At 43.1% G+C, this 16,223-nt stretch overlaps 1 protein-coding gene across 1 annotated transcript in view; it reads right to left on the bottom strand.

Annotated features, from left to right (window-relative positions):
* Nucleotides 1-313: 313 nt before the first annotated feature.
* Nucleotides 314-16,223, bottom strand: part of LOC308306603 (retinal-specific phospholipid-transporting ATPase ABCA4-like) — a gene marked incomplete at both ends in the record, with an annotated part of 121,522 nt that continues 105,612 nt past the window's right edge. Inside the window, 13 exons of the mRNA XM_080751642.1 lie at nucleotides 314-421; nucleotides 1,448-1,697; nucleotides 2,455-2,547; nucleotides 3,337-3,440; nucleotides 5,463-5,597; nucleotides 6,323-6,464; nucleotides 9,023-9,129; nucleotides 9,686-9,748; nucleotides 10,448-10,568; nucleotides 11,464-11,593; nucleotides 12,327-12,450; nucleotides 14,786-14,933; nucleotides 15,972-16,087. Coding sequence (XP_080607768.1) covers nucleotides 314-421; nucleotides 1,448-1,697; nucleotides 2,455-2,547; nucleotides 3,337-3,440; nucleotides 5,463-5,597; nucleotides 6,323-6,464; nucleotides 9,023-9,129; nucleotides 9,686-9,748; nucleotides 10,448-10,568; nucleotides 11,464-11,593; nucleotides 12,327-12,450; nucleotides 14,786-14,933; nucleotides 15,972-16,087 — 1,641 coding nt within the window. The remainder of the gene's footprint in view (nucleotides 422-1,447; nucleotides 1,698-2,454; nucleotides 2,548-3,336; nucleotides 3,441-5,462; nucleotides 5,598-6,322; nucleotides 6,465-9,022; nucleotides 9,130-9,685; nucleotides 9,749-10,447; nucleotides 10,569-11,463; nucleotides 11,594-12,326; nucleotides 12,451-14,785; nucleotides 14,934-15,971; nucleotides 16,088-16,223) is intronic.

The following is a 16,223-nucleotide window of genomic DNA, read 5'->3' as shown; positions in this document are numbered from 1 at the left end:
GACTTCCCCAAACCGGGAAACCCGATCTGGGTCACGGCACCAGTGTAACGTCCGGGATTCAAACGTGCTTCTCCACACGTGGCGAGCCAATGTGGTTAAGTTGTTGGCTTTCCATGCGGGAGACCCAGGTCTGAATCCCAGGGCGATGAATGCGTCAAATCGCCGCAAATGGCGGTTAATACCACATGGATTGGGCTTAGCCAATAGGCATGTGTAATCTGACATGCAGAGTGAAGCATGTTCGGAACTGGGGGAGAATTCAATCAAACGTGACGTTGTGTCCTCCTTCTGCTGAGGTTGCCTGGGAGGGGGATCACTTGAGGGGAAAGACCTTGACATCTCGCCGCGCCCCGGCAGCTTTTGGGTGCAACACGATAGTGTCGTCTTCTCTTGACTGTTGCTTGGCAAAGTTCACAAACACCTGAAGGACACAGAACCACAGAAGCATGCATAAAAGCCTTGTTCTTAACCAACCGAACCCCATTCTGGGGGAACATTTGTCAGAAATAGCCATACAAGCTCACAATGCGTGGTGTGAGCTTGAGCTAGCTACTGCTATTTCTGGCAAAGAATTTGGTGGAGAAGGAAACAACAGACCAAGTACAGTTACAATACAGGATAGGGGATTTAAATGGTTATGGTCCAACAAGATGGCATGAGGAATAATGACCAAATGATCAGAGCTCCATAATGGGGCTTCATTTAAAAAAGAAGCAGAAAGGAGCGTGGGTGGCACAGTGGTAAAGTCCCTGCCCACCACCACGGAAGGTTGTGGGTTCGAATCCCCCGTGGTACACAATTGGCCCGTGTTCGGGGGAGTGTAGCCAGATGGGGAAGGTGATACAGGTCGTTGCATGTATTCCTACGGGCTGGGGCGGCACCTTTCAGCAGGGAGTGTTGGGCGGGAAGAGTAGGACGAAGGCTCTACGTCCTCCTGGTGGGGGCTCCTCACTGGCAGGTGAGTCAGTAGGCTACAACAGCAGTGATAACATAGAAATGTGTGTGGGGAGGAATGAGTTGGTATAACGACTAAATTGGGTTGAAAAAGGAGTAAAAATAATTGGCAAAAAAAACCCTCTGGGACTCAAATTATTAAAAAGTATTTTTTTATTTGTGAATAGTTTCCATGCATACTTTGATGTAATTGAAAGAAACAGCCCACCTACTCAGTAGACTTCAGCGTGGTCAAGAACCATGAAAAATGTCAATAAATATATTGTTTAAAACATTTTTTTACATAAATCTTTTCTTCTGGGGTTCCCCGGCACAAAGCATGTTCGGGGGGGGGGGGAGGGGGGGGGGAGGGGGGGGGGGCATGGCCAAATACATATCAACTTGGGGGTCCTTGACACAAAAAGGTTTGAGAAACACAGAATTATGGACACACGGCTATAAGGTCTCGATGCATGTTTTTTTTTTTTATGTGTTTTCTTTTGGTGTTTTGTACCTGATCGAGCGTGGTCTGGGACACGGCGTAGTCCTCGATGTTGAGCCTGTCTTTGTTGGCCAGGACCATCTGGAAGATCCTGGCCAGGGAGGAGGAGGGGATGCCGTACTGCAGGGTGTTGTGGTGCTTCTCCCGCTGGATGCAGCCGGGGAAGGTGCTCTCCATGAAGGCCTCCGTGGGGTTCAGGTCTGGGGCGCGGCCGCGCTTCGCCGCCCTGATCTTCATGGTCACCACGTAGCCGTCGCCAAACCTGCAGGTAGGTGGTAGGGATGGGACGATAAGCGACATTATCGTCTATCGTGATTAAAAAAAAAAAAAAACACTCACGATAATCGTATCGTGGGGATTTAACTTATCGTGAAATCGCCCCCCACCCCCCCCCCCCCCCCCCCCCCCCCCGTCATGCACTGGGATCAATTCACCTTTTATTTGCCGAGCTGCATATCCGGTACCATTTAAATCCTCTATTGGTAAAACGTACTTATAATATATGTACTTGATACATAGCTAAATGATTAGGGAGCCTGCCTGGGGAACCAGAGCCCCTGGTTGTCCCAGGTTTGGTTCCAGGCCAGGGTAGCAATGTCGATGTGTGTTCCTGACTCTTAACCCCTAATTGCTCACGTGCTCCTTTTGGGCAGTGAATCAGCTGGGTTGGGCTGAAAATACTGAATTTCCCTAGTGGGGTTAGGGCAAAAAGCCAATCTACAAGCTCACAATGTCACAAATGCATTGCGTCAAATTCGCTACTTTTGAAATCTTTTATAAAACGCTGCAACATTTCACCTACAATGCACATGCCTAAAATAGGAATGCCAGGTTGAAAGTGGTTAAAATCTCAGTGTTTTTTTCTATATATTTAACCAATTAAAAGTATTATCTTAATTTAAGAGCTTATGACTAATAGGCCCTAACTACACTGTATCCATTTTGTCATATTCTTATAATGTAAAAATGTCCACAACATCGTTGTACAGCAACAACTCGAAAGTTTCAAATTGACGCACTTGTATTTGAGATGCTGAATGGTCCCCAAACACTTAAAGGAGCCATTGACCATGATGGCCAAGCGCGTGCACAAGGCCTCACACTCCTCCATACTGTGGGAGAGAAGAACATGGTTAGAACCACAATATGCATTCACTGGAGGCTCGGTTTCAGTGGTGGGAGAATTACTCACATTTTAGATTTTTCTTTACAAAAGAATTAGAATGAATACTTAAGTAGCAAAAGTAAATGTACTAATTATGCAGAATGCCCCATTTCAGATGTTTTATGTTATTGGACTATATAATATACTATTATTTATCATTAACCACTTAAGGGGATATTCCACTTTCAAAATAACTTTTGGTCATTTTATTGTCTAATCAGGCTTTTGGGAACACCCAGGACAGTTTTTGAATTTCTTCATTCAGTATTCAGATATTTGATATTCATTTCCCCCCATTTTCCCACTTCCAGGACCTTCCTTTACAAACCCATTATAACTTCAAACTCCATTTTAACCATGATAGATTCAATGAAAACACCTGTCCTTTTTTCTTTTATTGTATTTAATAATTTTCATTTCCCCAAACAATTTATAGAAATCAATGAAAAATGTTATCGAAAAAACACGGCCTGCTCACGTATTCGGAGGGTGTCAGGAGTCACCAGAAAAAAGGAAAGTTGTTTTCTTTGATTCTATCATGGTTAAAATGGAGTTTGAAGTTATAATGGTTTTGTATAGGAAGGTCCTGGAAGTGGGAAAATGGGGGGAAATGAATATCAAATATCTAAATACTGAATGAAATTCAAAAACTGACCTGGGTATCCCCAAAAGCCTGATTAGACGATAAAATGACCAAAAGTTATTTTGAGAGAGAGAGAGAGAGAGAGTACTCCACCTGTGAGAGGTGAGAACCACAGCTCTGTTGTCCTGGATGACGCTCATGATGGAGTTCCACAGGAAGCGTCTGGAGTGGGGGTCCATGCCTGTGGTGGGCTCATCCTGAAAGGGTTAACACAACAACAACAACGACTATGGAAATCAGCCATTCATTCCCACAACCATGTGGGCCAGGGGCTCATTTGTGGGCTGTGATGATGTTGCAAGTGGGCCCCCAAATCAGTGGCAAAACACTAAGATAATATATTAATATCGTCGCTGTCGGGCAGAAACCTCCTATATCCATATTTTAACATTTTGTGTTTTTGGCAAATTGACACCCTACTTGATTATTCTACACAAAAGCATAAAAAGTAGCAGATCACAAAGTGACGCATTTTGAGCTTATGGATCTGCTACTCAGTACGAGTGTTCCCATACTGGGAAAACCAGGAAGCCTAACCGCTAGACCATAATGGGAGACGCTAAGCCTATAAAAGGTGTGTCCTGACAGAAAAAAAGGTTGGGAAACACTGCACTACAAAAAAATAATAATAACCAGTAAGACGCCACAGGGAGACAATTCACCCTTTGTTAGCCTTCTGGTTGGTCCCTGACTGACCAACCAGCAGGCTCTATCTGCCTTGTCCCGCCCTGGTTCCGCCTTTTTTATGTTGAATTTGCTGAGTCACTATATTGCCACTGAGCAGCTCTGATTTAACTGAAACCAAGTTTGAAATTAGAATTGAACTCACAGAATAACTATACGAAGCAACTGAATTAAAATGGTAGTGGATCCCACTGAGTGTCCCACCAAGACACAGCAACCAACAATGGGTGTGAAGAGGGGCGGGACAACGGGCGGGACTTGACAAAGGCCATGATCTGGCCAGTGATGTATATTTGACCAGTTACCCATATATGGAGACCCCTGGTACCATAAGGAGATCCATGTACTGTATATGGAGATATGCTGTGAGAGCCCAAACATGCTTACTCAGTTATTCGTTATGTGAAAGTCCTATGACGTCTATGGGTTAGGGGTTATTCAGGGTCGCGTGCGCGTGTGTGTATGCATGCCCATACATGGAGATCCCTGTCTGTAGAACCAGCCACACAGATATGGGCTGTCTTTGGCCATCTGTCTTGGCCATATATGGATTCTGTTAGTGTGGTATGTGGCCGATGTGGCCTCCATATATGGGCATTCCCATATGAAGTCCTGTCAGATATGGGCTTAATATTGATGACATCAGGGAACTCCATATGGCCATAAAAGGGATTATGTTAGTGTGACATCACAGTGAAGCCAGAGCGTGACGTCAGAGTGGCAAACCCATTCTGTTAAAAGTCCACTGACATCACAGTGACATCAGAGCATGATCTCAGAGCGACAAACCCAGAGCAGTGTAATCAGAGAGTGGTGTCACCGAGGGGTCTGAAAATGAACTGGTTACGTCACCCATGTTTCAGCTCTAAAGTGACAAGCGGGCGATTTAATAACATTGGTTTCAATAGCAGCGTCGCGAATATCGGCATTTTTAGGTAAATATACAACATGAGAACTGTTTTAAAGTATTTAAAGTCTCTGTAATATTTACTTTGTACTATTGCCAAAAAAACGATGTAAAATAACATGGTTAAAGATTATTAAAGTCGGACTGTTGTCACTGGCTAATCAGTGCATCGTCATAATGTTGTTAACATGCACAATAGCACCTCCAAGTGGCAGGTTAAAGTAATGCAATGAAAGGCATGTACTTTTGTCAATATAATTATATCGTTTGCAAATCAGAAAATAAGATATCAGGAAATAACCTGTGATATGTTTTCTTTCATTTGTCTGAATCAATTATTTTTATAAAGGTCACAGTCGTTAGAAAATGATGTTTTGAGCAGCTGCTCTCATTCATTTAGCAGACTTCCGGTTAGAGATTTGTCACTATAGAAGCTCCTCCCGAGCCGCCATTGGACTCGCCCCATGAAGTGAACGTAGTTGGCCTAACTCTAGACAAACCCATAGAACCACAGTGTCAGGTGTGACACAGAGACACATACGGACAAGCTGTGACCGTTCACATACTAATGAAGAATGCTCTATGGTTCAAGCTACTGTAGGCTACAGGTAGCTATCATTGGGCTCACCAGCAGGACTAGGGCAGGACAACCTATCATGGCGATGGCTGTGGACAGCTTCCTGCGGTTTCCTCCACTGTAGGTCCCGGCGGTTTGAGCCGCAAACTCGCTCATCCCCAGCTTCTGGATGGCCCAGTCGGCGACCTGGGAACACAACGCAACATTTCTCTAGAGAATGTCTCTTCTCTCTAACATTCTCTGCACGTCCATGATCCGCACTCTCGAGTAGTTTCTTGAGAGTTTTTTTTTATTCATATAAAAACAGCAGTCTCACCAGCAAAAACCGACACGTTTCGGCCTGTGGCCTTCCTCAGCGTTTCAGACACCATTATTCCCTTTATTCTGATGTTTACAAGAATCTGCACCCAGTTATATGAAAATACTTTTCACTCCAGTAGAGAGCACGTCTTCTCCAGAAGGTATTGAACCGGATAGGAGAGTTGTCCCGGGTCCTTGAAATTAACACGGTGCTCATCAGGGACGTGCAGATAATTTTATAGAGGCAGGAGCTGAAATTTCTAAAAGTTTCTTTTGGTGAAAATATCGAAAATAGCAGACCTCTGGAGGTCGACTATTTTCGGTACTTCGATACCACACTGAACTAATAGCATAATCAAGTCAATACTGGAGACAAGGCGTATGGCATGGATTTTTACTCAGAGAGGGCAATTCTCCTGAATGCTGCCTTCAGGTATGGCATGGAAAGAGGGCATTTTACATTTCTTTCACCATAGTAAAAACTGCATTCATGGTCTGTAGAGGGCACTTTTTACAGACAGTTAAAGGGCTCAAGCCCCCTTTGATGTCCATGTGTGCATGCACGTGCCTGGTGCTCATTGTATTGTGGCATCATTACAGGCCGACCTTACCCTGCTGATCTCGTACTCTGGCACCCCCCGGAGGCGGGCGTAGAGGTGCAGGTGTTCCCTGCCGGTGAGCAGCTCGTCTATGGCGTCGTACTGCGGACAGTAACCCATGTTCTGATGCACGTCCAGGATGTTGGTCAGAATACTGTCCAAGGAAAACAAAAAACACCAGAACAAAGAGAGAGCTACCGCCTCTGATGTGATTCCAAAATGGTTGACATTGTTAATGTATATATAGAATATATATTTTAAACTTTTTATGTTTTTTTGGAAATATGTGCCCTTCTTTGTCAAACTACGGTGTCACACCAAAGTAAAAACACACAAAAAAAAAAGCATATCTACAAGCTCCAAACACGTTGCATGAGCTTGTAGATCTGCAATGTTTTGCTACTTTTTTCCACTTGAAACCTGAAAAGAAACAGTTTTGGACATTGTAAGGTTGAGTAATAATGTGTAAGCTCTACTGCAGCCAGGGGTTTTCAAAGTGGGTGCCCAGGCACCCTGGGGTGCCGTGACGGCAGTCCAGGCGCCCCAGGCACCCTGAGATAATGTGATAAAATGTATGCTACGAGCCCCCAAACCAGGATGCCTCCTTTGATAATTGAGTAAATAATGTGATTTACTCAATAAAACACAAATTCATTCAGATGTTGTCATCATCTTATAATAATTAATAACTAAAAGTTTAATATTTTTGACTAACAAATTGTTAGATCATACTGTTATGCTAAAGGTAATGGTAAAATATGCCATGAATATAAGGTGCTGTGAGTGAAAACTATGAACATATGTATGTAGGGGTGACTTGAATGAAAAAAAAAAAAATCGAGCCGCTCGATTGTCCACGACATTGCAAGCGGCGCGAAGGCCAGCGGACCTTGGTCCTGCTCTTCGCCCCCGAGCGCCGCAGGCGCGAGTGGCCGCGAACTCGCGGCCACTCGCTCCGCCGGCTCCGCCGGCCGCGCGAGTTACGAAGCCGTGGTGAATGCAATCGTTATATTTATGCCCAGGCCGTAAGGCCTGGGCAAGCCCACGATAAACGCTCATAGTAAGCTAATGGCTAAGCTAATGGCTAAGCTAATGGCTAAACACCGCCCAGCTAGGCTAGTAAATAAAGAAAGAGAGTCGCTAACGAGTGACGTCAGCGCCTGCACTAGTGAATGGCTGTCTATGGGCTGTCGTCGCCATCTGGTGGTGATTAGTGTGTGGTGAACGACAAAACAAGCGCTCTTACTCTTACCGTCCTGAGTTACCCAAACATACTGTAACATATATATATATATATATATATATATATTTATAGGGGTGCCCTGAGCCAAAAAAGTTTAGGAACCCCTGCTCTACTGTATGGATCTCTTTGCATTACAGTATTATTGTCACCGTTGGATGGAAACCTTGTATGACCAAAACGGCTACTTTTCAGGAAATGAAAACAGAAAACTCTTTGTTCCAGGGGATCCAAATGTACTCTTTATTCCCTTAGTCACGACAAGCTCTCATTACTTTTCGTTGGTTGAATATTTGTAAAAAACCACAGAGAGACATAAAGACTGACCGTTAGCATTGATCTATGAAACATCTATGCTATTTTGGAGAATCGATGCTACTGGAATCCTGAGTTGGAGTCCCGAATTGGTGTTGGCTAATCTTTGAATAAATAAATGAATGTAAATGGAGATAGGAGGTTTTCTGCTCCCCAGCTATGATATCGTTACTGTCAGACCTTGTATCTCCAAGTTTAAAATGTATTTTTCCCGTAAATTAAAGCCCTAGCCTAGATCATACAACAGGGTTCCACAAAAGTAGTGAAAATAGAAGATCTACACACAACGCCTCGCGGTGTGAGGCGTTGTGTGCTTGTAGATCGGCTATTTTCACTACGTAAAAAGGAAGGTTTTGGACGTTTCCACCCGACAACAACAATATGCGAGATCTGTCCCCCATTGTAGGAAATCTCTCTCTGGACTACGTCTGTCTGTCTGACATTACTGCACCAAGCTCATCAATACATCTATACGATGACTGCACTTTGTGATTATAAGCACTATTCTGGAGGGAACGGTCGCCAAAAAGAGCCAATCTTGTGTTGGCCAGGGTGGCGTACATACATTCAGCATAATGACTAGGGGTGTAACGATACATTTTAATAGCGATTCGATACATATCACGATTCATGGTTGACGATACGATACATGGACAATACTGGTTCATTCATGGCGATACGATACGATTCGATTCAATGATTTAAAATCGATATAGTAACTATTTAGCAAAGACATTAAATCTGTGTGAAAGGTGTGGATAGTGCAGGTTTTTAAGGGAAACATGTATTATTATGGATATAAATAAGTAAATACAGTGATTATCTGCCAAATACATGGACATTGTATATTGACCAACATGCACCTTGACATGAACCCAGAGATTACACACATTTATCAATAGACCAGTGTAGCTATATGGAATGGAAAAGTAATTAAACCCCTCCATTTAGTTTTTCTTCTTACAAATGCTAAATACAATGCTCAAGTAGGTAGTATCGATACAATCGATTCTTTGCACTGCCGATTCGATACGATACAAAATAAAATGATACGATTCGATTTTAGCTGTTTTCATTTCGATATACTTAGATTTTTTAAGTTAAAAACGATATTTCGATACAGTTACCATATCGTTACACCCCTAATAATGACCTACTTGTGTCCGGCGACCGAGGCCCCCCCTGAGGTGACTTCGATGTCGCCCGTCAGCATTTTGAAGGTGGTGGTCTTCCCTGCTCCGTTCACTCCGAGGAGACCAAAGCACTGTCGAGGTTAAAATAGAGATTATAGATCTGGTGTCGTTTCCAAACTTTTTCCATGCCAAGCTGCTTCTCTCTTCTGTGGTGCAGTGGAATCCAAAGCCCCCCGAAAAAAAAGTATTTTTGAATATCAAAATGTGGGTCCTTCCTTAGTGGTTGAGAATCTACTAAGGACTTAATATATCGTCGTTGTCGGGTGGAAACCTCGTATCTCCAAGTTTCAAATTTGTACGTTCTTTCGCAAAGTAAAGCCCTGCTTCATCGTACAAGGCCGTCACGCAAAAGTAGTGAAAACAGCAGATCTACAAGCACACAACGCCTCGCGGTGCGAGGCGTTGTGTGCTTGATCGGCTGTTTTCACTGGTTTAAATCATTTTTAAAATGATAAATGCAAAACGAATGGTTTTGGACATACAAGGTATATTCACTCGACAACGACGATATGTTTTCTTGAGGGGGTACCTGGAGCATCTTTTCACATGGGGGTCCGTGGGCGAATATGTACATTTAGGGGTCCTCGACATGAAAAAGTTTGAAAACCAGTGGTCCATGGTACCTACCTCTCCGGGGGACACGCCAACACAGATTCGGTCCACCGCTGGAGTAGAACTCCCTTCATACGTCTGGACCACAGAGCCACAGATGGAGGAAAGGAGAAGTAAAGAGTAAAGTGAGTGTAAACGCATTTTACATTTGAGATTTTCTTTTTGTTGTTGTAATGTATACTATTCAAATCGTATTGAGAAAAAAAGAAATGCTGCTATTTGTTCCAAAGTGAAAGCAAGGACCCCCTGTAGTAACTCTGAGGACCCCCTAGGGGTCCCGGACCCCCTGTTGAAGACCCATGGTCTAAGTCAGGGTTCCCCAATAGGCGGCCCGCTGTCTGGCCCCCACCAACCCCAGTAATAATGGTGGTATAAGAGCAGCAACAACACTAGTATATCGTTGTTGTCGGCTGGAAATCTCGTATCTCCAAATATGTACGTTCTTTCGCAAATCATACAAGGCCGTCGCACAAAAGTAGTGAAAACAGCAGATCTACAAGCACACAACGCCTCGCGGTGCTTGTAGATCGGCTGTTTTCACTAGTTTAAATCATTTTTAAAATGATAAATTCAAAACGAACGGTTTTGGATACAAGATTTTCAACCGACAACGACGATATCTGAACCATCGCTGGAGTAGCAGGAACGCCACCGTCGCCCCCTGCAATGTTGTGGCCCTCGGCTTGGTACCATAGATATAATGGGGAAAACTAATTGGGGAACCCTGTCTAAGTGGTTAAATAATCTGATCCCTTGACTAGATGAAAACCTTCTTACCTTGGTCAGGTCGTGGATGCGTAAGAGGTCCGTGGTGTCTCCGCCCCTGGAGATACGTTCTCTCTCCTCAGAAACCTCCTCATCTTCATCCTCAATCTGAGGCTTTGGTGCCTCTGGCATCCTGTCAGAGGATCGTTAAAGGGAAACTAGGTAACATTTTTTTATATATATATTTGTATATAAATATTTTAGCAGCTGCATTACTTAATTTACAAAAAGTCTACACAATGAGAGAATGTGGATTTTATAATTTATTTTGACCAAAATGTACCTGTTATCTCCTATGGTACCACATCAATACAGCGTGGCATAGTGGACAAAATCTTATTCAACAACAACAACATATTCTATGTTTTGGGTCTGAGAGGCTAAATGTCATCAAATGTCTCAAATGCTGAATAAATAATGGACCTTGATATGAAAAGGATTGGAAACCACTGATCTAAATGAATTTGCTCAGCTGCACCATGAGTAAGTGGGGCGACCATGAGTTAAAAACGTTGAAGCATACAGTATTGTGCAGAATGAATCTGTAAGTAAATACGTAGTACAAGAAGGGAAATTAATGTCTTAAAAGTTGTAAGTAATAGGGCCAATCTTGAGTGAAATTGTTAAACTCTGCAAGATGGATATGTGCGTTTAATTTGAGTAAGATATATTATTGTATAAAAATGATGACATCAAGACTTTTGGGCTTTCCACAGACAAACAAAGAGATGTACTAATCGTGCAGATTCTCAACAGTTATCGGAAGTTAGCAGTAAATACTAGCAGCACGTAGAGTTGCAGCAGAATAGATCGTTTGTGATGCACTTTTAAAAGGCATGACGTTTAACGAGTGTCCGGGTACGTTATCAATTACATTTCAATATGACGAAAAAGTATTTTGGACACCCGTCGTCGCCACTCTCTCTTCCCAGAGCTCTGCTGTCAGCCCAGTAGTGGCACAACATTTCTATTCGGGTTAAGACGATAGTGAAGGTGCAAGTCACCGAGAGGCAAATGCGTCATTTTACCAGACGTCCAGGAAGAAGCGGTACTGAATGAGGATGGTGAGGAAGTAATAGACGTAGCCCTGGACGGTCAAGCAGAAGAACTTCTTCCCCAGGTAGTCCCAACTGTACGGGTCTGGACTGTAGTCCTCACCTGTAGCCAACACCCACACCCACACCCACACCCACACCCACACCCACACACACACACACACACACACACACACACACACACACACGCAGGTTTTCATTACTATATTTGTGAGGACATCGTTTTATGACAGCGACTATATCAATGGCATCTTTATACTTACAATATTTTGACATTACATAACCGTAAGCCTTAAAGGAGTAGCTCACCCCCAAAATGACTTTTTTTTCTATTGATTACTCATGCCATGGAGAGTAGAGTTCAATAATATTTTTAGTTTTTTGTCACATTCCTAAGACAAAAATGTGATAACAATAAATTTACCCCCATTGATTCCGGATGTGGACCTGTTTCGAAACGGGTCCCCATCCGGAATCAATGGGGGTAAATTTACTCGAATCAAATTTTTGTCTTAGGAATGTGACAAAAACCCAAAAAATATTATTGAACTCTACTCTCCATGGCATGAGTAATCAATAGAAAAAAAGTCATTTTGAGGGTGAACTACTCCTTTAAGCCGAAAATTTGCAGATCTACAAGCCCACAAGTCTATATATAATCCTCAGCCTAACCCCCAACCTGAATCTTTTTGTAGCCTAATTGTCTGTTTTCAACCATAAAACAACTGCTTTGGACCTGGAAAACAGTCCTCACAATGTCTATTACAGATATTCTACATACTTTTGGGGACATTTGGTCCCCTACACACACGTCTGTCTGTACTCTGTATACCCACCAAAGCGGGCGTAGACTTCACTCACGGCCTGGTTCATGGCCATATCGATGAGGCCTCTGCCCAGGCAGTAATGGGGGAAGACGTGCAGGAAGGCCTTTAGAAGCTGATTGAATTTGTACAGAGCCTATTAGGAGACATACAACACAGTGGTGCAGTGTTAGAGCAAGGGAGCAGATCCAGCCATATCAGAAGATCTGAAAGATCCACCTCTGATAGTATATATAGAAGGGGTCGAAATCTTAGAGACAGCCTTGTACATGCCAATATAAAATCAGACAAAAAAAGTACACAGACTTTGTTGAAACCTCTCCCGAATGGCTGCTACAAGTGTAGAGGATGTGCCCAATGTAACAATATGGTCAAAGGTAACCATTTTTCTCATCCCCATACGGGGAGAAAATATTCTATTAATGATGTCATCACTTGTACTACTACTCATGTCATATATTTGATCAAATGCCCATGCGGGCTGGTCTATATTGGTAAAACAGCATGCCAGATAAAACAAAGAATGAGTGAACATAAAAGCACCATAAGGAGAAATGATAGAAACTATCCAGTAGCAGTACATTTCAATGACTTCAGTTCAAACATGATATCTCATCATTCAAGTTCCAGGGGATTGAAAAAGTGACCAGAGAGAGGGGAAATATAGATGACATTCTTAACAAAAGAGAAGTTTATTGGATTTACACCTTACAAACACTATGCCCTAAAGGACTGAATGATGAGATCCCATGGCATGTAATGCTGTAATGAAATGTGGGATTATTGAAGACTATGGAGACTATGAAATAAGTTTATAGATGGTGCATCCAAGATACATTTGTTGATTATACTGCACAGTTCGGAATGTTTTATGAAAGATGTAAAGCCGATGTTCACATTTCTGAAATGTACAGTTTCTGTAAATAATGTAAATATAGACCTAATTGTATGTGGATGGTTGTCATCAACCACACACAGGTGAGAGACAATCACAGAGAGACACTCCTGAGAGGAGTTGTCTTGTCTCACACCTGTGAACAGGAAGGGGAGTGTATATATATGAGAGGGGTGCACAATGGCTGTAAGACGCTCTTGAAGAAGGTCCAGTGGGACCGAAACGTCTGTCAAGTGAAATAAAGATGAGCAGCTGAGCAAGAGCAGAGTGCAGGATTTTTTGTTCATGAAATATCTTTTCATGATTGCCTCAGAGCAGGGACGGACTGGGACTAAAATTCAGCCCTGGCATCTTGGCCAGACCAGCCCCCACAACCAACGCGCGCGAAGATACTCTACCGGTCGAGGGCGGCACATATAAATACACAAGTGTTTAATACCACAACTTTTACAGACAACAAATGATAACTACACAACTACACAATCCATAAATTGTATAACATACAGTTCTCACTACCAAACAGCGGAGTATGAACATGATTAGTGCCAAAATGTGTCAGAACTTTGGCTATTTTATGTATTTCTTTTTTTTACACCAGCCCCCCCAGCCCCCTATAGCCTACCAGCCCACCAGGCAAATGCCCTGTATGCCAGATGGCCAGCCCGCCCCTGCCTCAGAGCAAAGGAGTTCCCAAACACATTTCTGTGCCTGGAACCCTCAGAATGATCATATTTGCCCCCCCAATTCAATCAATCAATCAAATCCCTTGTAGGTGTTGAGGCTTTTAGTTTGAGTCTGTTCCACAGATAAACAAACTACGAGTTCACAACGATCTACAAGCTGACTGGCTCCTGACCAATGAGGTCCCGACTGGATGTCACATCTGTATATTATTAGGCGTGTGAGAGGGTTTCTACAGTGTGTGTGTGTGTGTGTGTGTGTGTGTGTGTGTGTGTGTGTGTGTGTGTGTGTGTGTGTGTGTGTGTGTGTGTGTGTGTTTTTCTCCTGTGAGGTATACGCTACACCAGTGGTTCTCAACCTGTGGGTCAGGACCCCCAGGGGGGTCCCCAAATAATTTTGGGGGGTCCCCAGATGATTAACTTAATGTGCAACATTGTTTTCTCACTCAACAAACAAACCAACATAAAGCTTAAGTGTATAGAGGGTATTTGCACGTTTCTAAAGTGACAATTTAAGGACGTTTTAATTAGGGCTGTGAATCTTTGGGTATATCCCACGATTCGATTCAGAATCGATTCTTGGTGTCCTGATTCACATTTTTTTTCGATTCTTTCAAATCCAAACGATTCGAATTCAGAAAAGATTATTTTCCGATTTAAAAACAATTCTCGATTCAAAACGATTCTCTATTTAAAATGATTCTCTATTCAATTCATATCAGGATATACTCCAGTCTGCTGGCATGAAAGCAGAGTTAGATCTGCTATTTTCACAATAGACCGTGTAATACAAAATGCAAATCAACTCTTACTGCTCATCAGGGTGGGGGGGGGGTCCCAGTTAAAATGTGATTATTTTGGGGGTCCCGGCCTGAAAGGGTTGAGAACCAATGTACCGTTGTGCTCTCAAACAGGTCCAGAATGAAGGTGATGGCGCTGCTGTTGATGCCGATGAAGAGGTTGATGCAGGACAGAGAGACGTAGGCAGTACTGGGGATGCTGAACAGGTAGGACATGGGGTACATCATGGGAATCACCGCCCACCTGGTGGACACACCAAACACACACACACACCGCATGCAATCAGGGGTGTCGCATCAAATTCTGGGACCTGGGTACAAGGATTCACTGCGGGCCCCCCATGAATGTTCTTCATAGGGGGGTTAACCCATTTAGACTGGGAACGCATCGTTACGCATTATTTTGTGCTTTAACTATTGAAAAATCGTGAACATTTGTGCAAGTCTTTGAATATTTCAAAAAAAAAATGAAAAAAAAAAAAGAAGAAAAACATGTTTCTACGTCAGTGGTGCTCAAAATGGTTCATGTGAAGGACCCCCAAAATGATATGTATTTGGCCATGGACCCCCATCTCAAAATATTTTGTTCCAAGGACCCCCCCCCCCCCCCCCCCCCCCCCAAAAGAAAAGATTGAGTTACAAATGTCCGCTTTAAAGATTTGCACACATTTTCACTCAAAAATAGCAGATCTACAAGCTCACAGTGCGGCACTCGGTGCCGCGCTGCAAGCTTGTATATCTGCTATTTTTCAATAGCTAAAGTATAAAATAATGAAGGCCCCTCCACCTTGGGCCCTAGTAACTCAGTCCCACCCCCCCACCCCCCCCTTGTGACACACCTACATTCAATAATACAGTGGTTCTCACATACTGTAGACATAAAAAGGAGGGGCTACTGCACCCTAGATTCTGACAAGTCCAGGAAAAGACATGCCGTGATTGGCAAGTAGTCCCTTTTAGTGGCAGCGTGCCTTCCTCACTTCGCGTTTTTACAGGTCGCTCCAACAATGACCTGCAGTGGCGAATGAGGTGTCTAGCTTTTTATATCTATGGGTTCTCAAACGTGTCAATGAAAAAAGGGAAAAGAATGAGATATTGAGCTATTTGAAATTCGTTGTACAAGAAATGATAGGGCTGAATTTCTTCATTGTGACTACAGTATACCTACATCACATGGTGACATAAACTGTGTAGACTCTTGTGAATAAATCTGAAGATAATCCAAGTACGCTAGCTTTCTTTGCTTTCACCATCAGACAGGTTTTGATGGAAGACATCCTACCCATAAAGCACAAGCAGAGTAACAAGGGGTTGGATGTTGGTTGGCGAGGTGTAGCACTTCTTGTCAAAAGCCATGAAGATACACACCACCATGGCAGCACTGACGGAGTAATTCATCTGGAGAGAGAGAGAGAACACATTCTATAGCTTGTGTTTTATAGCTATGACAGAAGCTATTCGTTCGAAGCTAAACGTCCAAGCGAGTGTTGCTCAATCTACACGGCGTCAATGAAAAGTACAGGGTTAAAAAGCA

Source organism: Nannobrachium achirus, assembly GCF_963921795.1.
Source record: "Nannobrachium achirus genome assembly, chromosome: 21".
In the NCBI taxonomy this organism is placed as follows: domain Eukaryota; kingdom Metazoa; phylum Chordata; class Actinopteri; order Myctophiformes; family Myctophidae; genus Nannobrachium; species Nannobrachium achirus.
The sequence above is the reverse complement of the archived record's forward strand: the minus strand, read 5'-3'. Positions and strand labels throughout refer to the sequence as shown.